Source organism: Dipodomys spectabilis, unplaced genomic scaffold, assembly GCF_019054845.1.
Source record: "Dipodomys spectabilis isolate Male_0828 unplaced genomic scaffold, ASM1905484v1 ptg000125l, whole genome shotgun sequence".
Taxonomy (NCBI): Eukaryota; Metazoa; Chordata; class Mammalia; order Rodentia; family Heteromyidae; genus Dipodomys; species Dipodomys spectabilis.
This window is the reverse complement of record NW_024870802.1, coordinates 10,489,772-10,515,647: the sequence shown is the minus strand read 5'-3', so window position 1 is coordinate 10,515,647 and position 25,876 is coordinate 10,489,772. Positions and strand designations below refer to the sequence as shown.

At 37.8% G+C, this 25,876-nt stretch overlaps 1 protein-coding gene across 1 annotated transcript in view; it reads right to left on the bottom strand.

Moving 5' to 3' along the window:
- Nt5c2 (5'-nucleotidase, cytosolic II) overlaps positions 1-25,876 on the bottom strand; it is a 91,389-nt gene that overhangs the window by 3,669 nt on the left and 61,844 nt on the right. The window contains exons 4-14 of the mRNA XM_042689348.1: positions 19,740-19,857; positions 16,850-16,945; positions 9,144-9,235; positions 8,949-9,006; positions 7,838-7,931; positions 6,464-6,517; positions 4,193-4,276; positions 2,543-2,584; positions 1,510-1,617; positions 1,164-1,230; positions 437-607 (exon numbers count right to left, since the gene is read on the bottom strand). Coding sequence (XP_042545282.1) covers positions 437-607; positions 1,164-1,230; positions 1,510-1,617; positions 2,543-2,584; positions 4,193-4,276; positions 6,464-6,517; positions 7,838-7,931; positions 8,949-9,006; positions 9,144-9,235; positions 16,850-16,945; positions 19,740-19,857 — 984 coding nt within the window. The remainder of the gene's footprint in view (positions 1-436; positions 608-1,163; positions 1,231-1,509; positions 1,618-2,542; positions 2,585-4,192; positions 4,277-6,463; positions 6,518-7,837; positions 7,932-8,948; positions 9,007-9,143; positions 9,236-16,849; positions 16,946-19,739; positions 19,858-25,876) is intronic.

The window sequence follows — 25,876 nt, the reverse complement described above, 5'->3', positions numbered from 1 at the left end:
TCTCAGAAGAGAATATAAATACCAAGAAGTGATTAATATTCAGAGCTGTTACTGCCCCAGAATCACAGATAGGGGCTGTGAGCAGAGAGACCAGGACTACTAGATGTCATTGGAGAAATACTGCATAAGCAGAGTGGTAGTTCACCGATTAGTTGGTATTGTAACATCTCTCAGGATACTAACATTCCATATTTATCCTCAGGGATATAAGGAGTTGAAGATAGATATAGATTTATTTACATTTTCAAATTCTAGACTTGTGCAAAATTGTTAAATAGTAGGAAGAATAAGATATAAAAGGATCAGCCTAACACCCTTTGATCTTTTGTGTAACAATAATACAAAGTAATAGTTTATCAAAGAGGATCAATTCAAATCTGGACATTTAGCTATAAACTAGTCAGAGATTTATAAAATAAAAGGAATTGTTGCTTACAACTTTTGTCAGTCCAAACATGTAGTTCCTGTGCAAGTTCAGGAATCACCAAGAAAGTTCGCCACCCTTGCCGTTTCTTTGATTTTAAAATGTCTCCAAAAATATGATCTCCAATATACAAAATGTCTTTGCCTTTGGCTCCCAACAGATCACAGATTGTATCAGATGAGCCTAAAGCAATGAACAATGATAAAGCAGAACTGTTGCCATATTTAAGCCAGCAAAGTACAATAACTATAAAATTCTGACTAATTTCACTCTTATAATTTATGTGAGGAATAGACATTTCTTAAAGACAAAGACTCATTTTATTATACTCTTCTGACCAAAAGCACCAATAAGCAAGTCTAAGTAGTACTCAGATTTAATGAATATAACCATCAAAAGTACTGCCACCACATTTTAGCATGTATCTGTCACTAAGTTGACTTTTGTTCTACTGTTCCTAACTCCTTACATAATATGTATCTGAACCCACATAAGTTCCCTGGAAACTGAGAAACTCCTCAAATGATTCCAGAGCCTAGAGAAAAAGCTTCAAGTAGGCAGAATAAGTGGGAAAGCTGATCCTTTTAATGAAAATAGACCTTATTTCCTTTAACACATTATACTAGTAGGTAACTGAACTATATTCAGTAGGTGACATCAAATTTTCCATTAATGAGGTCTGAGCAAAGACAACACTCATTGTACAAATGCAGTAAATAAAGGGAAGTCTGCAACTCACCTCCTGAATAGACAATGCCATGCTGTAGGGGGCCTGTATAGGTACCAATTTTCAGCTTGCCAGTTTTCTATGTGAAAGAGAACATATTTTGTATTACCTTATCATCCTATCACTGTTTCTACCCACATTTCTACTTCACCAGGCAGCCAAATGAATGGTGCCTATTCTTTTCAATTAGCAGTGTGTCAGGCTACCTCAGTTAAGACTAAAACTTAATTTAAAACTCAAAGAGGGCCATAAGTTAAAAATACTTGTGAGTAAAATACCTCTTACGAAGAAAGATGTAGAGCAAGGAGAAAACATAGAGGAAAGTGTGCTAGCAGACCCTATTACCCTCTCGACTTACAGTATCCACTTGACGTAGTACTGTGCCTTCTCCAAAAAAGAGTGGTTTCCGTGCATCCACCAAGATCAGGTCAAAGTAGGACTGCCATGGTCGATGGGAGCTCCCAGGCTGGGAAAGGACAACCAGCAAAAGCCAAAAGATAACTTTTCATCTTAAGGCACCAATATTTAATCTCAGTTAAATGAAAGGAATTTTAAAATACTAAGCATAACAAAGAGTCCATTATTTATAAAAACCTATGACTAATTATGTGATATCTTTTTGAAAACATGCAGGTGTAAATAATAAATGACTAATACTAATTTTAAAAACATTCATTGACTACAGAATTATACAGCACTTTAATACATGCAAGTTTGCTCATACTTTGCTTTTGTTCTCAGAATGATTGCTGTAGGTCAACATTGGCTTTTAGTACATATTGCAAGGTAAACACAACAATAATGTAGCAGTTATGTCCATTAAAATTATTTCCATTCTGAAATGGAATCACAGCAGAAACTTGTCAGGACAAGCTAGAGGTCACTGTACACTGTAATGTGGGGTAGTTTCAAAACATAGATTTGGTAATGCTTATTCATAAAAGGTTACAACTAAAATTCTCCAAGTATGTATGTAAGTTACACTGGGTATTCCTTAAAATATTACAAGAATGAAGCTTTCTCCTCTCAGTAATAACTGCACAATCTATATTGTCAGGAATATACAAATTCAAATTGTTTCTGCAAACTTCCTTAACTTGAAATTTTTATTCATTCTCATACAAATTTAACAATTCTGCACAGAAGTTCTTAGGCATAAAATTATTAAGAGCCTATCCACTAAAAACTATGTATCTCTTTTATTTCTCGTATTTGAACTGCTAGTAACTTAAATTCTACTAGTCCTGTGTTACTTTTAATGGTAATGAAGATTAGACAATAGGTTTTAAAACCACAAATTTTCTAGGTGAGTCCCTAACCATTTCTTTCCAGAATGATTTAACTGCATTATTATACTAAAGCAATGGTCTAATAAGTCACTATTATATTACCTTGGGTCCATGTGGGAAATCAAACAGGTAAGTCATAATTTTCTGGGGAAAAAACAAACAACATGAAATCTGTGTATCACTTTTGTAAAAGAAAGATAACTAAAAAATCCCAAACAAGGTTTTCATTAAAACATGTCTTTTTCAATACAGGATCCACTGTGCTCTTATTTCCTCTAAAGTGGATGAAATCTTGCCAGTAGAAGATAAAAATAAGTGCCTCATTATACAAAAAAAAAACAAAAAACAAAAAAAACTCACATTCTCAAGAAAATATATACTTTCAGATGTTTCTGTACAGATTGATTCATATGTCCCAAGTTTTCTTAGAACACATACTTGGAAGAGTAAAGGAGGGTCATAGAAAAGACTTAAAACTTCTCATGGAAATAATGTATTACATAAAGAGAACTGGAGGACAGAACTTCTTTTTTTTGGGGGGGGAGGGGGGGTGGTGTCCGGTCGTGGAGCCTGAACTCTGGGCCTGGGCGCTGTCTCTCAGCTCTTCAGCTCAAGGCTAGTGCTCTACCACTTGAGCCAGAGTGCCACTTCCGGCTTTTTTCTTTTTGCTTATGTGGTGCTGAGAAATCGAACCCAGGGCCTCATGCATCCAAAGCAAGTGCTCTACCACTGAGCCACCTTCCCAGCCCATGGAGGACAGAACTTCTTGCAAGAACTATTATCTTGTAGTTGTTTCAGAAAAATTAGTAAGGAGTTAAACCAGTTTTCCCATGTGTTTTAATCATAAAGGTCATGTTTAAAGTTAAGTAGTAGTAAGTTTCAATGGCTAAGGTTCAAAAGAGCTTTCTACCAACTATCCTGCAGAGCTTCCCATGACAGTGTAGTTTCTCAACAGTGTAGTTTCTCAAATGTACACATATGATGTTCCAAGACATAGAGCCACTTTAATCACAAAAATGTTTTAGATAGCCCTCAAATTAAAACCTTTAACTTGGCCTGGCGCTGGTGGCTCACACCTGTAATCCTAGCTACTCAGGAGGCTGAGATCTGAGGATCGCGGTTCAAAGCCAGCCCGGGCAGGAGAGATCGTGAGACTCCTATCTCCAATAAACCACCAGAAAACCGGGAGTGGCGTGGTAGCTCAAGTGGTAGAGTGCTCACCTTGAGCTGAAGAGCTGAGGGACAGTGCCCAGGCCCAGAGTTCAAGCCCCACGACCAACAAAAAAATAAAAAATAAAAAAATAAAACATTCAACTTGGAATCAGAGAAAATAATCAAAAAATATTTTAAAAATTAGAATAATTCCAGTATGGTCGTAATCCTGTATAGTTTGCTTTCAAAGTAAGATAGCAAGAAACTACCTTCATTTAATAAACTTTTTTTTTTGGCCAGTCCTGGGGCTTGAACTCAGGGCCTAAGCACTGTCCCTGAGCCTCTCTGTGCTCAAAGCTAGTGCTCTACCACTTGAGCCACAGAGCCACTTCCACTTTTTCTGAGTAGTTTATTGGAGATAAAAGTCTCACTAACTTTCCTGCCCAGGCTGGCTTTGAACCACAATCCCTAGATCTCAGCGTCCTGAGCAGCTAGGACTACACTAGCAACTGGCTTAATAAACTTCTCTTCTTAGAACCTTTAGTTCTTTACACCAAAATAACTTCTCTGTATAAGTAAATATGAATATTAAGCACTTACATCTGTATACTTATAGTCACTGTTGGTGGCAAGAAATACTTTCCCTACTTCATTCATCCGGCTCAGAAGCAAAGGCAGCTTTCCCTGAAATAAAATATGATAATGAACAAAACACAAAATACTTCTGCCCCTCCCACCACCCAGTACTAGGTTTTTAACTCAGAGCCTCATACTTGCTAGGTAAGCACTCTATCACTTGCTCATAAAGTCTCAGGCTTCTGCCTGGGCTGTCCTAACATTGTAACCTTGTACCTCTGCTTCCTGAGCAGCTGGGATTTCAAGCATGCACCACCATACTCAGCCCTAAATACTTTTACACTGGCCCTTGAGGATACTCATATACTAGAATTTGCTTATGGATTAAAAGGCCATTTGAATGAAGTATTAACACATATAATACAGACATATAACATGTAGACTTATATGATCATTAACAACAGTTATCTATCTTCTTGAGTCTGTCTCAGGAAAGAGTTTAAATTGTCTTGTGAGTTCCTGAAATGTGTGATTTAAGTGAGAGATCAGGAGAAATTGATTGTAAACATAACTAGCAAATTTGTGGATCTCTATATGGAGATTATTAGATATGACTAGATTGTGTATAATATGGTTTTATAAAACACTTTGCAGACGGGCGCTGGTGGCTCACGCCTGTAATCCTAGCTACTCAGGAGGCTGAGATCTGAGGATCGCGGTTCAAAGCCAGCCGGGGCAGGAGAGACCGTGAGACTCCTATCTCCAATAAACCACCACAAAACCGGAAGTGGCGCTGTAGCTCAAGTGGTAGAGCGCTCGCCTTGAGCTGAAGAGCTGAGGGACAGCGCCCAGGCCCAGAGTTCAAGCCCCACGACCGACCAAAAAAAAAAAAACACTTTGCAGAATGAAATGATATATGCAAGTCAACCTACATATGTCCATACCCACCCGTAGATAAATTAAGGCAAGTCTAATTCCTGATATGCCTAGAAAGAAAAACACCTTTTCCTCATTTCACAATAAACAAGTTCCTATACAAATACTCCTGAACCCTCTCTAGTTCTTTCTAGAAACTGTAAGAGGGAGGTGAAAACAGGCAGTATACTAAAAACAAGAAACCTTCACTGTACTGCTTCTTTTACTTTACAGAAAAATAATGTATCTCATCTTGGAACTGTGTGTTTAGTTTATAGAAAAGCTGTGAAAATGCATTCATATATACTACATATTACTACAATAATGTTATATAGATACATATATATACATATATATACATATATATATATGTATATATATGGCAATAAAAACAAACTCTTTTTATTCTCCATCCAACTTTCCTTAATAGTAGCATCTTGGTTTTTTTTGTTTGTTTTTTTTTTTTTGGGTCCGGTGGTGGGGCGTGAACTCTGGGCCTGGGCGCTGTACCTCAGCTCTTCAGCTCAAGGCTAGCGCTCTACCATTAGAACCACAGCGCCATTTCCAGCTTTTTTCTTTTTGCTTATGTGGTGCTGAGAAATTGAACCCAGGGCCTCATGCATGCAAGGCAAGCGCTCTACCACTGAGCCACCTTCCCAGCCCCAATAGTAGCATCTTAATTGCACATAATCTATACTAAAAAATTAACATGTAAAACACCTATTAACTTTAATTTTTAAAAATTTACCAAGATTTTCACTGATCTTTTTAGGTACTTTTTTTTGGGGGGGGGCAATAATGGGATTTATTAGGCAGGTACTCTACCACTTGAGCTATATACCTCCTGTCCTTTTTTAAGGTACTCTAAAGCTTTCTTCCCTATTGCCTATTAATATGCTAAATAAGTCATATATATGAATATTTTTTAGTCTATTACGTGCAGTTCTTATGATCTAGGTTAGATCTGGGTGAGAAACTTGGCTTTATTACTTACTATATAACATTGGGCAAGATATTTAATCTGTAATTCCCCAATTTCTTTATAAAACAGAAGTAACAATAATAACTAACAGAGTTATATGGAAGAGTAGATGATATAATACATGTAATCGCAGCATAGTGATGTGCACAAACTAATCTTGGAGCTGCTATTATGACAATTAGAGCCAAAGGGAAAAAAGAAATTCTGGGTCTTCTTGCCTATCAACAAACAGGAGAAACAGCCTATGATCTGGGTGAAAATCATGGGTGATTATACCTGTGAAAAGCCACACAAGGAAACATCTTTCCTTGTCCATGTCACTATAAATAGGTATGCTTGAGTTTTTTTCTTTGATTGGTAAAATAAACTATACAGATCAACTTCTCCCTCATACTTACATCTTTGACTACATACTTCTCAAGATTTTCAACTGTCTTTTCCTTTAGGGAGCCCTACAAAAAAAAATAAAAAAGAACTAAGAAAAGAATAAAGTCATTTTTTAATATTTAGTTTGTAAGAAAAATGTATTTACTATCAACTCAAATTTACATTATTTACCAAAATAGAAAATGTAAGTTAAAATCACAGAAAAATATCTTCAAATATGAAACTATTTCTATTTTAATTTAGAAATTAAGATTTCATATGGTTTATAATAAATATAATTTTTTGCATGATTTATAGTAAATACAATTTTTTTTTTTTGGCAGTCCTGGGGCTTGATCTGGCCCTGGGCACTGTCCCTGAGCTCCCTTTTAGCCACAACATCACTTCTGGTTTTTTGTAGGTTTTTTTTTAATTTGTTTTTTGTTTTTTGTCAGTTGTGGGGCTTGAACTCTGGGCTTGGGCACTGTCCTTGTGCTCTTCAGCTAAAGGCGAGCGCTCTACTGCTTGAGCCACAGCACCACTTCCGGTTTTCTAGTGGTTTATTGGAGCTAAGAGTCTCACGAACTTTCCTGCCTGGGGTGGCTTTGAACCGTGATCCTCAGATCTCAGCCTCCTGAGTAGCTAGGATTACAGGCGTGAGCCACCGGCGCCTGGCTTTTCTGTTTTTTTGTGATTAGAACTCTTAAGGACTTTCCAGCCTCGGCTGGCTTCGAACCATGTCCCTCAGATCTCAGCCTCCTGAGTAGCTAGGATTACAGACATGAGACACCAGTGCCCAGTAGTAAATATAAATTTAATATTAAGTAGTAATATTCTTAGTCAAGTAAGAAGTGTTTGAACAACAAAAAGCAAAGGATGACCCAGGCAATAATCTTCATACTTGTAATTGTAGCAACTCAGAAAGCTTAGATTGGATGAATGCATTTCAAAGCCAGCCTGGGCAGGAAATTCCCTGAGACTCTTATCTCCAATTAACCACCAAAAGCTGGAAGCAGAGCTGTGGCTGAAGTGGTAGGACACTAGCCTTAAGCACAAAAGCTCAGGAACAGTACCTAGGCCTTGAGTATAAGCACCAGGACCAGCAAAAACAAAACAACAAAAAGACAAAAACAAAGAACTATTATCCACAAATAATTTAAGTACAATTTCATACTCTAAAATCTCTTCTAAGTTTGAAAAATGAAAACAATAAAATCAAGAAGCTGGGCTTTTGCCACTGAGGAAAGGGTGGTGGGACAATCAAATGTATCCCAGAATAATCACCAGGGGGGCAAGTCCCATGCTTTCCCTTCCTACTTTCTTAAACAGAAGAAAAATTCTGTCCCATTTGTCCTTTCAAAGCTAATGCCAGACTGTGAGTCAGTAAAGAAGCAGCTTCTAGGTACCTTGTAATGAACCCAGTCAACAGCATCTCTCACATCCTGGAACATGCTCCGGTAAGACATGAAGAGGTCCCCATCCTTAAATCCTGTCTCACAGCTACAGAAAAATGAGAAGAACATGACAGGGAATCCAAAAGAGTAAATAAAATGAGTATCATAAGTTGCCCGGGGGGCCTAAAGGTTCCAGGTCACATTGTGTATATAGGCTGCGGCTAATTATGAAAATATTTACTCCCTAATGAAAATCATTTTTGGCCATTACAAATGGCCATAGTGTTCAATGGAATGCAATAATTTTAAACAAATACAAAATGACAGCATAATATATTGGATGGAAACTAAAATATCAGGTTGTTTTACTTGTCCCTTTTTACAAACAGGTTCTCATTAAAGAAACATTTAGAACTTAAAATTGGTCATTTAGATTCTTTCTACTTTGACTTTTTGACATTGGCCCTGGGTACAAAGGTACTGTCCATTTTCTGTTTAGCTTAGTGACTCAGCTTTCCACCGAATACCTTAAAGCTGGATAAGGCCCAAGATAAGAAGTTAGCAACTCTTGACATATATGGTTATACTTTGAGCAGTACTAAACAATTCCTTCAAAAGGAAAGGCTAGCTGGTTTAAAAGTTTAGCAAAATTTTGGTTTCAGGAAGATAAATAGCATTTATTCCTCAAGGAAATCTTGCTGGGCCTGGGAATGAAACTAAATTACCATCACTGAATGGCTCCTAGGTAGCTGCTGTGAAATGAGTTGGGGGGTTTTAGTGTAATTCTGCTTGGACAGATAATCATCACACAAACCTCCCACTCAGTTGTCACAATTAGCACCTCTGCTGGCCGTCTTCATTCTCAGGAGAAGCCAATCAGAAGTGGTCCCTTCCAAACATGGCTGCAGCACACTGGCAAGGAGAGGGGCCGTGTGGGAGGTGAGAGCCTGCATGGAGCTGCTGGTGCTGTCCCATCTCTCAGGCTGGCAATGTGGCATCTCTCACTAGCACTAAATTCACTTCAGAAAAGCAGAAAAGACCTACAATGGCCAGTTCTCTAAAACCCTGTACATTAATTTTTTATAAAATCAACTGGAAAAAGAAAACTGTAGTATATACATACCTCGTATATCTGGGACAATTAGTAAAAAAATCTACTAGGCAGGCCAACAGGTAGGTTTCTGAAAAATGAAGAATAGATATTCATAAGCTAGATATGAAATAATTTAAACTTATTTCATTATCTCCCTTAAGCAAAGATAAATGATCATGGAAAGAAGAGAAAGCATCAGTTTATATAAGCATAGAATGAGTCTACCTGGTAGATTGAATAATGTGTTCAGAATATAAAATCGTTCAGTGTCATCTCGTTGGATAAATTTATTTGGATACTGCTCTCTAGTTTCTGGCCTGAAAGAAAAGGTTAAAAATTAACTGACATTCAAAACATTAACATGGGATGGGAAGGTGGCTCAGTGGTAGAGGGCTTGCCTTGCATGCCTGAGGCCCTGGGTTCAATTCCTCAGCACCACATAACCAAAAAGAAAAAAGCCGGAAGTGGCGCTGTGGCTCAAGTGGTAGAGCGCTAGCCTTGAGCTGAAGAGCTGAAGGACAGCACCCAGGCCCAGAGTTCAGGCCCCATGACTGGACCCAAAAATCAATCAATCAATCAAAACATTAACATGGTAATTATAGAAGTGTTCATTGTTCAAATTTAGTTCAAATATTCTGATGGTTATGTGCATCAAAAAACTAAATAATCATAGACAGCTATGAAGGTGAGGCAAGCTCAAGTTCTATCCCTTAAGAAGTTCTTAGTCTGCTGGGAAGGTGGCTCAGTGGTAGAGCACTTGCCTTGCATGCATGAGGCCCTGGGTTCGATTCCTCAGCACCACATAAGCAAAAAAAAAAAAAAAAAAAAAAAGCTGGAAGTGGCGCTGTGGCTCAAGTGGTCGAGTGCTAGCCTTGAGCTGAAGAGCTGAGGGACAGCGCCCAGGCCCAGAGTTCAGGCCCCATAACCAGAACCCTCCCACCCCCCCAAAAAAAAGAAGTTCTTAGTCTGGTAGATGAGTCATATACCTTAAAATTTTAACAGTGTAAAGCAACAACAACACAACCACTACAAGAAAGCTACAAAACACTAAGGAAAACTGTTTTTATCTTAAAAGGTAGAAGGAAGTGAATGTTAAGAATGGGGCAAGGACAATCTAGCAAGGATCCACATAAGTGGTATAAGTTGGGACCTAAAGGCTAATTGGACCAGTTCAGAAACGAGTACAAATTTAGTTGAGCAAGTGGAACAGAGAGAAACACAGCTGGAAATATGGGTCAAGAAAAAAATCATGCTATTGCTCTTATACTTCAAAATAACAGGATGCTACTTACAGTTGTTAAGCAGGGGGATTAAACTAAGCTTTCACCAAGTTCTAAAAACATTAAGTTGGTAGCAATTTTAGAATGAGAGAAAGAAAATGAGATTTTTTTTTTTTTGGGGGGGGGGGGGGGGTTGGGTCTGTTGTGGGGCTTGAACTCTGGCCTGAGCGCTGTCCCTGTGCTCTTCAGCTCAAGGAGAGTTCTCTACCGCTTGAGCCACAGCGCCACTTCCGGTGGTTTCTGAGTGGTTTATTGGAGATAAAGAGTCTCACGGACTTTCCTGCCCAGGGCTGGCTTTGAACCTCGATCCTCAAATCTCAGCCTCCTGAGTAGCTAGGATCCTCAGATCTCAGCCTCCTGAGTAGCTAGGATTACAGGCATGAGCCACCGGCGCCCAGCATAAGATGTATTTTTTAAATTGCCATAAATTCTTCCTATCCCTTTGCAATGCAACGTTGTGCCTCCTCGCATTAGAAGCTCAGTTTGTATTTCTCCATCCTTGAACATAGATATAAATAGCAATACAGGTATAAACAGCAACTTGAGATACAAGTAGAAATTTATAACATATTTGCCCTCTCCTGCTGCACTTGGAGCTCTGAGATTTCTCTGTGAATGAGAGTGAGATAGTTTGCGGGAGGATAAAAAGGAATATGAAGGCATTTTAGCCAAAAGCTGCATAGTGCCAGACATGTAAGTTAGGCCACTTTAGATCAGCTGCCAACTGATCTATCAACTTAACTACAGACAGACACATAAAAGAGACCATAGGGATTAACTGAGTAACCCCAGAATTGCCCAGCTAACTTAAAAAAATTTTTTTTCATGCTGTTACTAGGAGCTTATCCAGGCCTGGGCACTGTCCCTTAGCTTTTTTACTCAAGGTCAACACTTGAACCACAGCTCTATTTCTGCATTTTTGTTGGTTAATTGGAGATAAGCATCTCATAGATTTTCCTTGCCTGGGTTGGCTTTGAACTATGATTCTTAGATCTCAGCCTTCTGAGTAGCTAGGATTGTCAGTATGAGCCACCAAGTGCCCACTTTTTATTTTTTGGTTGGTCGTGGGGCCTGAACTCTGGGCCTGGGTGCTGTCCCTCAGATCTTCAGCTCAAGGCTAGTGCTCTACCACTTGAGCCACAGCACTATTTCTGACTTTTTCTGCTTATGTGGTACTGAAAAATCAAACCCAGAGCCTCATGCATACAAGGCAAGCACTCTACCACTGAGCCACCTTCCCAGTCCTCTTTTTTTTTAAATAAGTTTTTTATTGTGACAATATTGTACAGAGGGGTTACAGTTACATGAGCAAGGTAATGAGTACATTTCTTATCCAACATTGTTGCCTCCTCCTTTGTTTTTCCCCTACCATCCTGTCCCTCCCACCTCCTCAACTAAACCCCTACCTCCACCCCATCTCCCATTTGTTTTGTTTTTTGAGACAGGACCTCACTATGCAAGCTAACCTCAAAAGTGATTTACCTGCCTCAGCCTCACCAGTGCTAAGACTATAAGCATGTTACCATTCTGCCAAGCTAAAATTTAAAGAATTGAGCTAAATGGTCACTGCTTTAAGCCACCAAGTTTTGGAGTAACTTGTTCAGCAGACAGCCGACTGACACAGAGCTCAAGTAATGGGAAATCAATTGGTAGTTATACAGTAGTACAGAGGAAAAGAGTAGGGCTTGTCCTAGCTTGAGTCAGAGGGGGAAAAAATGTACTTTTCTTCTTTTTCTTTTTGGAATGCTAGGGATCAAACCCACGGCCTTCTATATGCTTCACTAGCTAGACATTTTATATCCCCAACCCATAAAAAAATATTTTTAAGCTGGATGCCGGCAGTTCATGCCTGTAATCCTAGCTATTCAGGAGGCTGAGATGTGAGTACCAAGGTTTGAAGCTGGATGGACCAGGCAAGTCTGAGACTTTTATCTCTAGTTAACTACCATAAAGCCAGAAGTGAAGCTATGGCTCAAGTTGTTAGAGTGCTAGCCTTGAGCAAAAGAGCTAAGGAACAGCAACCAGGTCCTGATTACTAGCTCCAGTATTAGCACCAAAAAAAAAAGTATTCAAGGAAAATTGCCAAGGTAACTTACTGGGTATGGGGGATGAAGAATACAAAAATTAAATGATGATGATGTGTTTCAAAAAATAACTTTATTGTTACTATTAATGTGTTGTACAGAGGGGCTACCATTACATTGTCAGGTAATGAGTATGTTTCTTTTTTGAACATTACTTTTTCCATTACTTTTCCCCAGTAAGATTATGATTTTTGTTGTTGTTGTTGTTGTTTTTGGTTGGTTGTGGGCCCTGAACTCTGGGTCTGAGCACTGTCCCTCAGCTCTTCAGCTCAAGGCTAACACTCTACCACTTGAGCCACAGTACCACTTCCAGCTTTTTCTGCTTATGCAGTGCTGAGAAATCGAAACCAGGGCCTCATGCATGCAAGGCAAACATGCTACCACTGAGCCACTTTCTCAGCCCCCAGATGATGATGTTTTATACTAAGGTCACTGGGAAGTGACTCAGGATCAGTGGCTATGAAACCTTATCTCCAAAATAACTAGCAAACAGTGAGATGGGATAGAGTGCCAGCCAAATAAGCAAGCCAAACCATTTAATCCATGTGTGGTATGTGGTGTGTGTGGGGTGTGTGTGTGTTGGTCCTGGGGCTTGAACTCAGGGCTTGGGTGCTGATCATTAGCTTTTTCACTCAAGGCTGATGTTCTACCACTTGAGCCACAGCTCTACTTCCAGCTTTTTGGTGGTTAATTGGAGATGAGTCTCACAGACTTCTATGTCTTCTATGTTGCACTGTGATACTCAGATCTCAGCTTTCTGAGTAGCTAGAAATATAGATATGAGCCATGGCCCCTAGCATAAATGACTTATTTTTAAAAATACTGTTAAGTGTATTCCTAAAGAAAATACTTTGAAATTATACTATGGAGAGGTGGTTTATGAATCTTGAGCTAGTAAATTTGGTTTTAAAATTAATTTACTAAAAAATAAATAAAATACAATTAATTTACTGAACTGTTTCTTTTTCTTTTCTTCCCTACTTTCTCTTCCACTAACAACAAAATCCTTTTTCAGGCATAAAAAAAGTTGGCTTACCTTCAATAAAAATTTTAAGAACAGTGACCTTTGTATATAAAAGAGCTTATACTATACTACAGCAATTATTTTTGCTTAAATCCTGCTTCCTGATATTCATGATTTTTTTTTCAGTCATGGGACTTGAACTCTGGGCCTAGGTGCTGTACCTCAGCTCTTCAGCCCAAGGCTAGGACTCTATCAAGCACCACTTCCGGTTTTCTGGTGGTTAATTGGAGATAAAGAGTCTCAGGACTTTCCTGCCCTGGCTGGCTTTGAACCACAATCCTCAGATCTCTGCCTCCTGAATAGCTACAGGCATGAGCCACAGTGCCCAGCTCATGAATCTTAAAAATCACCTTGTAAAACAAAGAAAAAGAAAAGTGGGAGTCAGGAGAGGTGGCTCACATCTATAATCCTAGATACTTGGGAGGTGAAGATCAGGAGAGTAAAAGTTTTAGACCAGCTGTGGCAAACACTTAGTGAGACTCTCATCTCAACCAATAAACTAGGCATGGTGATTTTTATCTGTTATGCCAGCTACGACAGAAGTCTAGGTAGGAGGATCAAGCCAAGCCCTCTGGCAAAAATTCAAAAAGCCCTATCCTAGAAGTAAAGCAAAATAAAAAGAAAAGGACCAGGGGAGAGACTCAAGTGGTAGAATCCACAAGGCTCTGAGTTCAAATACCAGTACTGCAAAGAAAGAAAGGAATGAAAGGAAAGAAAAGGCAGATTTATCCCTTCTAACCACTCCCTTATGTCAAGGTGTATATTATTTCACATTATTCTCACAGAGTATATCTAAGACATCTCTGAGTCTCTTTAATGTCAGTAAAGTCATTTGAACAAAGTATGTTAGATGATTGAATTGTCAGAGAGACACTGTTTTAAGATTTCAAGGAAGCTCAGTTAGTTTCAGTTAGTTTGAGACTCTTAAAAAATTACTTGCCAAGCCAGGTGCCAGTGGCTGAGGCTTGTAATCGTAGCTACTCTGGAGGCTGAGATCTGAGGATCATGGTTCGAAGCCAGACAGGGCAGAAAAGTCTCTATGAGACTCTTATCTCCAATTAACCACTCAAAAACTGACGTAGCTCAAGTGATAGAGCACTAGCTTTGAGCACAAAAAGTTGCAGGGACAGTACCGAGGCCCTGAATTCAAGTCCTATAGCCAAAAAAAAAAAAAAAAATTACTTGCCAAAAGATAATGTTCTTGGGCTGGGAATTTGGCTTAGTGGTAGAGTGCTTGCCTAGAATGCATGAAGCCCTGGGTTCGATTCCTCAGTACCACATCAACAGAAAAGGCCAGTAGTGGTGCTGTGGTTCAAGTGGTAAAGTGTTAGCCTTGAGCAAAAGAAGCTCAGGGATAGTGCGCAGGCCCTGAGTTCAAGCCCCAGGACTGGCAATAAAAAAAGATATTGTTATTTAATAACAACAATATAGAGTTTTTACTACTTGCCCATTAAGAGAAACTATTATAGACACTAATAAAATCTATTTTGGTTTTAAAAGTTGCAGTTCTTCATTTGAGAGGTAAGAGAAGAGGATCTTAAATACAAGACTAGCGTGAGAAAAACAAAGTTGCTGTTCTGACCCACTACAGTAAGTAGAGAAAATAGAAAGCTACAAGTTATCAAATTGCAATACTGAGATTCTTAAAGACAAAATTGGTATGTTTCATCAAGAATAGTAGTAGGTGTTAAATTTTACCTGCTGTTTATGAGGGTGGAAAAGTCCAAATTAGTAACAGTACTGGAAATATTAAAAATTAAGAATCTAGCTTCTGGTTTTGTTTTTGTAGTGCTAGAGATGATACTAGCTAGCGAGGCAAGCAGCTTTTACTTAAGCATTCTACCACTGATCTATATTCCAGTACTTTCCTGCCTCTTGTTTTTTGGTGATGAGGTCATATTAAGTAACCTAGATTCTGACCATCAAATTCCTTGACCACACACAAGGCTCAGTGATACAGGGCCTCCTTGAGCAGCTGAGACCATTGGGAAACACCACCCTGCCTTTTATTTGTATTTAGGGTACTAAACTCTGTAGTTTTAACCCCATGTTCTAATGCTTTGCTCAAAAAATTACCCAAAATTTAAAGATATTCATTAAAAATTTAAGAACAGTTGGGCAGCCAGACACTGCTGGCTCACATCTGTAATCCCAGCTACTCAGAAGGCTGAGATCTGAGGATCGCAGTTCAAAGCCAGCCTGGACAGGAAAGTCCGTGAGACTCTCATCTCCAATAAACTACTCAGAAAAGGCTGGAAGTGGCACTGTAGCTTATGTGGTAGAGAGCTAGCCTTGAGCAGAAGCTCAGGGACAGAGTTCAAGCTCCAGAACCAGCAAACCTAGCTTCTCAGGAGGCGGGGATCTGAGGATCACAGTTAAAAGCCAATCTGAGCAGGAAAGCCTGTGAGACTCTTATCTCCACTTAACTCCCAGAAAACCAGAAGTGGAGCTGTGGCTCTAAGTGGTACAGTGCTGCTAGCCTTGAGCAAAAAAGCTCAGGGACAGTGTGCTCAGGCCCTCAGTTCAAGCCCCAAGACTGACAAATACATAACATTACAAACATCTCCAAAAACTCTTACACACATATCTCTTTCTCTCTCTCTCTCCTCTCTCTCTCTCCTCTTTCTCTCTCTCTCTCTCTCTCTCTCTCTCTTTGTAGGTCATGGGGCTTGAACTCTGGGCCTGGGCGTTGTCCCTAAGCTCTTCAGCTCAAGGCTAATGCTCAACCACTAGAGCTACAGCACCACTTCCGGTTTTCTGGTGGTTAATTGGAGATAAGAATCTCAGACGTTCCTGCCAGGGATTTGAGGTGTGATCCTCAGATCTCAGTCTTCTGAGTAGTTAGGTTTACAGGCATGAGCTACCAGCGCCTGGCACACACATATCTCTTTTGAATAACAACCTGAGCAATACATTTAAAAGGAGAAAATAAGGACTACACACATTGGCTCAGTGATACTGGGCCATCCTAGCAAGCATAAGACCCTGAGTTCAAAGGACAGAGCCATAAAAAGGGGCAGGGGAAGAGAAATCTGAGAATTTCAAATCTAAACTACAGTTTGTTTTTTTTTTCAAACAAGTTTCAAGATTAGCTTTTTCAGATGAATTTAAAGAAAAGTAATTACTAAATATGTCTGTAAGTTAGTTTGGGTTCTGTCTAACAAATGTCATCTATCCTTATATAAAAAGCAGGATAAGAAAGTTTATTTGTAGCCAGGCGCTGGTGGCTCACGCCTGTAATCCTAGCTACTCAGGAGGCTGAGATCTGAGGATCGCTGGTTCAAAGTCAGCCCTGGCAGGAAAGTCCGTGAGACTCTTATCTCCAATAAACCACTAGAAGACAGAAGTGGCGCTGTGGCTCAAGCAGTAGAGTGCTTGCCTTGAGCTGAAGAGCTGAGGGACAGCGCCCAAGCCCAGAGTTAAAGCCCCACAACCGACCAAAAAAATAAATAAATAAGAAAGTTTATTTGTAGAGACAATGTCATCTTTATATTGTCTAACTATAAAAATACTAGAAAGAGGCTTAAGGATCTTTATACTTACCCTCTTATGAAGTTAAATCCATGTGCACAAACCAAGAGGTTTCCATAGGCATCAACTTTCAAAAGATTTCCATATAGTGTGTCAAAGACAAGTCCTCTACATGAAAAGGAAGACATTATTGATAGTGCTAAGTAACATAAGCAATAATTTGATGTGGCACTACCAATCACCATGAACCAGCTTTATCTAATTCAGCCTTTGTATGTCCTCAAACAATATAACAGAGAGAAAATTAAGTAAACAGAATATCAAAATTGAATTCCATGGCTAAGGCTGTAGCTCAGTGGTAAAGCATTTGCTTGGCACTTGTAAAGCTCTGGATTTGATTGCCAGCACTGCAAAGCTAAAAAAATCCCCATTGCACATCCAAAAAAAATCTCAAGAGCAACTAAAACACTTATCCCAGACACATTAGTAATCACAGATATTTTCTGTTGGGATTAAGGACTCAATCAAACAGGTGCAAAACTCTAATTCCTCATGATATAATTAATAATTATTCTAAAATAGTCTTTACATTTCCTTGGAAACTGAGCTAGTCTTTAATATTTCCCTCTATTAGATGCTGTATGTGGGGCATATATGACAGAATTTCAAATAAACACTATCTTCCTTAATCTTCAATTTTCCCCATCAAGTCCAGAAACACAAACTAAAAAAAGCTCTGATTACCAAGTTGCACATACTAGCAAAACATATAAATGCCCTCTAACAGCCAAAGGAAGGCCAGATTGGGCTATTTATGATTACTGCTTACCACATTTAAGGATGTCTTTTCTTACTCATAGTGAGACTACTTTAAATTTTTTCTATACACTAAGCCCAACTCAGGAACACAAAAGTAGTCTTTTTAACTACCATTTCCTGCATGGGGAGAAGGAAATGTTTCTCTCTCCTTTTCTATTTCTCCTTCCTTTAAAGACCCTGTTTATTCTAAAATCAATGCTAAACTTTCACCTTGTGAGACTATCCTTTTGTGAGACAGTCTGACATTCTTTTTATATATGGATCTCAGGATTCATGAGTTTTTCGTGGACACTGGGAAGCTCTCATCCATTCCTGGTGACAAAAACTGGGGATCCAGACAGTAACCAGTATTGATGGAGCCTCCAAAGTCAAAAGATTCACTGTACTACTCCTAACCTAAAGTGTAAAGAACACCTGATTATCTTCTGATCCTTATCATCTTCTGGTTCTGATTGCGGAGTCTGCAAAATAAATTTCCCCTAGTCTCCTCCTAAATAAGATAGGGAAATGACTTTTTTGATTCCCTTTTTATCCAGGGATGGCCAACAGTCTATTCTCAGCATGAAGAAACCATAAATGACAGACCATTAATCCTCTATACTACCTTTAATCTTAAAAGAGACCAAAGCCATTTCATGGGGACACGAGGCAGAATAGAGAGATAAGGAGACAAGGTAATTGTGTTTTTTATTTCCGAATTATTCTGTTAGAAGATTTTAAAAAGGCTACCTAAATCTGTCTTTTTTAAAATGGTAAAAATCTGAGAACTCTTAATAAATGGGTAAAGACAAAAATAAAAGGCTCATCTGACCAAAGGAAGTCCTTACGGTTACCAGTGTTTGAGGTAGGCTTCATTGTTATTACGACAAAATTACTGTCTAAGGATTGAGTTACTTACTAGACTGACATGACCACTTGTGTTTACCAGCTCAAAGAGCAAAAAAGCTACAGAAAAGAACCACCATTTTGCATCTTTAACTCCATTTCCTACATGGGAAGCAAGACATGTTTCTCTTTTTCTATTTTTCCTTTCTTGTTATATTAAAACAAACCCTTAGCCCGAGGCTGGTGGCTCACACCTATAATTCAAGCTATTCAGGAGGCTGAGATCTGAGGATCACGGTTCAAAGACAATCCGGGCAGGAAAGTCCATGAGACTTTTTTTTTTTTGGGGGGGGGAGGGGGAAGGTTCCGGTTGTGGGGCCTGAACTCTGGGCCTGGGTGTTGTTCCTCAGCTCTTCAGCTCAAGGCTAGCGTTCTACCACTTGAGCCACAGCATCACTTCCGGCTTTTTTCTTTTTGCTTATGTGGTACTGAGGAATCGAACCCAGGGCCTCATGCATGCAAGGCAAGCGCTCTACCACTGAGCCACCTTCCCAACCCCCCATGAGACTCTTATCTCCCATTAACCACCAGAAAACCCAAAGTGGTACTGTGGCTCAAGTGGTAGAGCACTTAGGGACAGTGCTGAGGGCCCAGAGGTCAAGCCCCATGACCAAACAAAAACAAAAACAAAAACAACACACACACACACACACACACACACAACCTTGCTAAAAGGAAAAAGAACACATGCTTACAATCACAGCACTTGGGAGGTAGAGACCAGAGGATCAAAAGTTCAAAGCCAAAGCCAGGTGCTGATGGCTCACACTGTAGCTGGTGGCTACTCAGGAGGCTGAAATCTGAGAATCACAGTTCAAAGCCAATCCAGGCAGCAAAGTCTGAGAGACTGATGCTGTGGCTTAAAGTGGTAAAGCGCTAGCCTTGAGTGAAAAAGCTCAGGGACAGTACTCAGGCCCTGAGTTCAAGTCCTACAACCAACCCCCCTGCCTCAGAACAACAACAACAACAACAACAACAAAAAACCTCAAAGTCAATCTGGGCTACCTGGGCTACAAAGAGAGACCTTGCTCAAAACAAACCACAAAAGAGTACAAAAGATATAATGGTTTCATGGTGATGGTATAGTACTACACCTGTGTACAGAAAGTTCATAGTTATTTTAGAATCAATACCAACACAAACACAAACAACAAAGAATTATTTAGTGTATTCTGTTTTTAGTCAGGGATGAATTCAGCATTAATAATTTTGGCAATAGAGGAAATGGTCTTAACCTGAAATAATCTTGAAATTTTACCTGGTTGGGAATGTAGAATCATAAGCAAAGCTGAGCAGCTCCTGGGGATAGCCAATAGAAACTAGTCTCTCCACAGTAAGCTCAAAGCCAAGGGATTCATACTCCGGGGACTTGTATACTGCACAAAGAGGAGGTTCTCATTAGTCAGAATAAAAAACAGCCCATTAAAAGAGAAGGCAAATGAATGAGTTTTTCTTTCCAAATTCCCTCTTTCTCCTCAATCTGTCATTTTTCTTCTTTTCCCTCAGACTTTACATTCTGTATTGCCCCCATCAATTATGAGAATTTAACTCAAGTGCATGAAAAAAATAAGTCCTATTATGGCAGGAGTAACAGACATAAGAACTCTGTAACATTTCACAACACTTCTTTCAATTTTGGGGAAACTGTTCTAAACATTTCCCCCCACCCTACCACCTAAAGTGGAAAGCTTAATGTGCACATCTGTGACTTTAACTATAAGGATATATATAAAGAGAAACTAGGTAAAAGAAATAGGTATTTCTTGAAGACTATCCTGATATACACAAATGATGTAGCAATGTGCAAAATAAGCTCTTTTTGTTACTATTTTCAACAATATTTTTTCCAGAATTCTTCTTTGAAAGTTGTTTTATAACACTCTTCTAATCAGCAGATTTGTTCTATCTGTCATATTTATCTGTTTTCTTATCAGTCCTAGCAATGTTATAAGCTTCAAAATTATATTAAACAAGTATTACTGCAAACAAATGATTTTAAAAAAAGACATGTCTGTGACAGGAAAATCTAGATGTCAATTGGGAATAAGACATTGAGGAATTATTACTGAGACATAATTATGGCAGGTGGGAATGTGCAAGTGTGAATAAGAATACACACTTTTCCTACCTGCTAAAGGAACAGATTAAAAAAAAAATAACATGGATTTCCTAGTACAGAGGTTTCTCTCTTCTACTGTGTCTGAAATTTTCCATAATTTAAAAACAAAAACTTTTTAGAGTAATCACTGCAGTTCAGCATAAAGAAAATGTTGCTCCTTTAAACATGCTTCTTCCAAATGAAATATTTAGGATAGCAACTTCTAGGAGTAAGACGCACTAAAAAGAAAAAGAGAAAGACCTGCTAGTTTTCTAAACACCAAAATGAGGAAAAAATATCCATCCAATTCTTTTAGTTTCATAATAATGTAACTACATCATTATATTATTACAATTTCTACCTACTACTACCATCTTTAACCTACAGCTCAAACTGATGTTTCATTGCATCAGTCTGTCTACTCAAGTTAGTGCTAATATTTTAATAAGAATAATTCACCATTCCTTTTCAGAAGCCACCTTTTAGAATATTTCTTGGAAATACATAAAAGAAGCCAGTAACACTGGTTGTTATCCAACCAGTGGCCAACATTACAGAGAAGGAGAAAACTTTCAGATACTTTCAAACTTGTAACACTGATGTATTTATTTTTAAAAATCCAACTGAAAAAATTTTAAAAGCACACTAGGCTTTCAAGTTTATTTAATAAACATCATCAGATTTAAAAAACCCAGGCCTAAAACTGTTTTTTAACCCCTTTAGGAGATGCATGAGTTTCATCTCCTCACAACTATTTCACAAGAAAACATTTTTATTGAATGATAATGATGTATTTTCTAAAGTAGTCACATTTCTTTCTTCACGTTAACTCCTGTTTTATCCTCCTCTAAGTGTAGAATTCCCAAATCTGTGTAATATACACTGTGGTAAAGGAAGTTGATACATGTTCACAGATTAACAGTGAGAGCTGCTGACAGTAAGACCTGGGACCCACTGATCTCAATTTAAGTCAGTCTGAATATATAAACTCACATCTCTCATCTTACTCTTTCCTCATTCTCTCATCAAAATTGCAGTTAAGTCTCATTTTAACAAAATTTTCATATAGCAAATATTACTTCTCTGACCCAATGTTCCACTTATTTCAAACAATATTTTATGAAATAAAATTCCAGTATAGGTAAGTTATTTGGGGAAACTTACTGACATTTACTCTTATAGAATCTGGCCCATATAAAATGTTTTCAATTTCTAGTATTTTCCAAAAGGATAATTTGCTGAATACATCCTAAGAAAGGGGGATTAAAAGCTGTATTTGAATTACTTTTACTGAAGCTCACCCCTAAATTAACCATTTCCCCTTGGTAGTGAATCAAGTAATTATACAGTAATGGAGTAATTGGTGACTGAAACCTGTGTTAAGAGACATTCTGGACTCAAGCTCAAATTCAGAATTTTTACTGGGAAAAAAAGGAAAAAGCCTCACATTCCCATTTTGCTACCACAAATCCTTAAAAGAGCAGAAAATGGAACATTACACATTTGTCACCCTGTATTTATCAGGCTAGAACTTCTAAGTGGTCAACTGGTAAGATTTTACAAATTCCACCTATAGAAATAAATATTTTAAAATGTTCCTCTTTCTCAAGAAGTTCAAAGTACTTCACAGAAATACAATGTATCATCCTCATTTGCTGACTTGAAGTTGAATACAAGCAGAAGCAGAAGCCAAAATTTAGGATTCTCTCAAGTATGATCCAAAATTCTGTGGTGGGGTATATAACCACTGTTAGGAACTTTTCCATTGGCCCATAAAAGTTAAGCTTGTATACTGAGACACACAATTCTCCCTCATTTCTTTCAACTAGTCCAAAATAAACTGTTAGTCTAAGGTGTAAACAGATTTACCAGTTCCATTTTGACAACACTATCTATTTCGTCAAGTACTATATTAAATCAGCAAGACCTACAAGCTACTGACATTTTCTTGTAAGCTCTTTGGATAAACATTTCAGTAACCCATACTCCCAGGTCATTAAATCATCTGTTAGTAAGCTATACAAAATATAACCAGAGCTGGTGAAGCAGTATTACAACTGTGTAGAATAGAGGTCTAGATATTTTATTCTAAATGTCCTTTGGGAATAGACAATTTATTCTGACTTGCCCGATTACAAAAAATTCCTGAAGTTTATAAAGTACTACTATTTCTAAAAAGTAAAGATTAAGAAGCAAAAATTTCTTTTTACTCAACCAGACCCTATAAAGCCAGCCTTAGATATTTTGCAGGGAAGCCTATTTATCACCTCATTCTATATAGCTCAGGACTTTCCTTAGCTGTAAAGGTTCTAATTCGTTTGTTTCACAAAAGTGTGCAAATAAATGATACACAGCTCCAAGCTCAACTTTTAAAACTGATTTGCCATGGCTCTAAAACCTAGCCAATAGTTTCAGAGTAAATATAAGCCCATATATTAACTCCAAGAAGGTCCTCAGGCCTGCCCCCAGCTAAGCCAATATCCAAGACAAAAGAAGAAATTGTTTTAAGGGCCAGAGTCCAAAAAAGAGGACTGTTTCAGCCACTAGGACAGCACACAGTGTTCTCAGGTTATGTAACTAGACTATAAAGAGAACAACCAAAGCTTTGAAAGTGGAAACTACTGAAAGTGTTTAAAAGGTATCTTTACTCCATAATCTGAGGAAAAACCAGCACTTCAAAAGTAGTTTCTTGTTGTGAGAATGAAAGTTGTGAGCTTTGTTTTCAATAGATGCTGTTTATATAAGAATTTTTGCTAAAGAGGAAAGTTCTTCTGCAGTAAGTAGAAACTTTCTGCATGAAAATTTAGGATTCTTACACATTTTTTACCTTGGACACCAAACTGCTTACAGATTATAGAAAAATAAAGGGCAAATCTCTACAGAGGTTCCAGCCTAGCAGAGTGCTGCTGCCAAAATGAGAACTCACATGAGGCAGATGCAGATGCAGTGTGTGTCACTCCAGTCTTGAAGGAGTTACACTGGCTCTCCTGTTAAAAACAAAACAAAGCAACAAAACAAAAACAAAAACAAAAAGTGGTTTTAAAACTGTTGTGATGGGCTGGAGCAGACACCATTTGGAAATTTCTAGTTACAGGAGTTATCACTGCCTTCTAATTTGAAGCTTCTGACACCATTAAAATGAACTCTAATTGGCCCTAAACAAGGATATTGAGAATATGCTAAGTATTGTGCATTATTTATTTTCTGGCAACCTGAGTCTGGTATATAAGCCAAGTCTGACCTTATAAATTTTAAGTCAGAGAGAAATAGTCTGATGGAAACTGAATGCAGCAAGTAAACGATGTTTAAAACTGAAACTAGCTAGAGAGATAGATTAAAGGACACAAAAACAACTAGTGAAATCTCGTCCTGCTTTCAAGTATCTACTTAAGCTAAGTCTATTTAAACCCATTTTTCTACCTTTCAACACCTAATCTATCATCTTCCTATACACTAGAACCAACTGTACACTTTAAAAAATATAACTAGAGGTACATTTAGAATGGAAATAATTTTTTTCAATACTTGTGTATGATGGAAGTCATTTTTATAATTGGATTATTTATTTGCCTTATCAACTTAAGAGTACCTATAGTATAGTAAAATAACTATACTGACTCTTGGAAGATATACAACATGTCCAACTTTATGTGCAGTCATTTTCCCCAGACATTTAAATTTTTTTTAATATGTGGTTGGATTCCTCAAACAATTTTTTTGTGAGAGCAGAAACATCAAATGTAAAATCTAAAAGTACTAAAAATATTGCAAAGAGGAAAAACTACTCCTCTAGTTAAAAACAAAAACATCCAAGAAGAGTCATTTTGCCCTTATGCTGTAAGTGTTAAATAATGTCAACATCTTGTCATTAGGATATGTGATGGTGAGTCTTTGACATTTTAACTAGAAAAGTAATTATCAATGTTTTCCACTGAGAAAAAATTTAGTAAAATTTTCCTAATTCTTACATAAACAGGTGTCAGAGCATTTTTTCTACTTTACAAACTATTTAAGAACCCTAGCTCACCATAGACACAGTTTTAACTCCAATCAAAGAGACCACAAATGACCTAAAAATAAGATATAGAAAGTTTCTTAAGACAACCTCAATTTTAATTTACTTAAAAATAAGGAAGCTAGATGCCATGCAACACATTTATTTAGTAATGCAAATGTAAAGCAAGCTATAACATTACTAGCTATATAATTAAGTAAAATAACTGGACTTTGAAAGATTACCAATATACTTCTGTTCTTGAAAAGCCCAAATCACATGCTAAAATTTTTATTTGCTAAAAAAATACTAAGCTGGGTGCTGGTGGCTCACATCTATAATTCTAGCTACTAAGGAGACTGAGATCTGAGGATCATGGTTCAAAGACAGCTCAAGCATGGAAGTTTGTGAGACTCTAATCTCAAATTATATACAAAAAAAAAAAAAAAAGGACAGACCACTAGAAATGGAGCTGAGGCTCAAAGTGGTAGGGCACTGGCCATTAGCACAAAAGCTCAGGAACAGTGCCTAGACCCTGAACTCAAGCCCCTGGACTGGTACCAAAAAAACCCTCCAAAAACCAAACCAAAACAAAACATAAAAACCCAAAACAAAACAGAAACAAAAACCTAAGATAAGCATGGTGGCACATATCTGTAATCCTACCACTCAGGAGGCTGAAGCAAGAGGACTGCCAAGTTCAAGGCCAGCTTTGTCTAGTGAGACCCTATCTGAAAAACACACAACAAAAAAAAAATTCTTCTAATATTCCTAATAGTTACTTTTTAAAATAAAAAGAACAGGTGGTTTGTATGTGGGAGAGAATAAAGAAGACTGAATATTATCAAAATAATTATTTACAACTATGAAAGTGGAACATGGAAACCTGTTGGGGATGCTAATTGTTAGAGAGAAGAGTATAGGGTCATAGAAGGGGTGAAACTGATCGGAATACAGTGTAAACAAGTGTGAAAATTTAACAATAAAATCTTCTTCCCTGTGTAACTGATATAAGCCAATAAAAAATAAAAAGAAAACAACAAAAGAAAAATTATTCAACTCAAAATTTTCCTCTCTGGATATATATATATATATATATATATATATATATATATATCAGTACCTTGTATTTTCAGTATTGTTTTTGATTTAAGACTGAAAAATGAAAAATTTTGAGATAATATTTTAATCCTATTTAATCAAAGTAGCAGTTTATCATAAAAGAGAAATTGCAGACGGGACCAGTGGCTCATACTTGTAATCCTACTCAGGAGGCTAAGAGCTCAAAATGAATGGTTTAAAG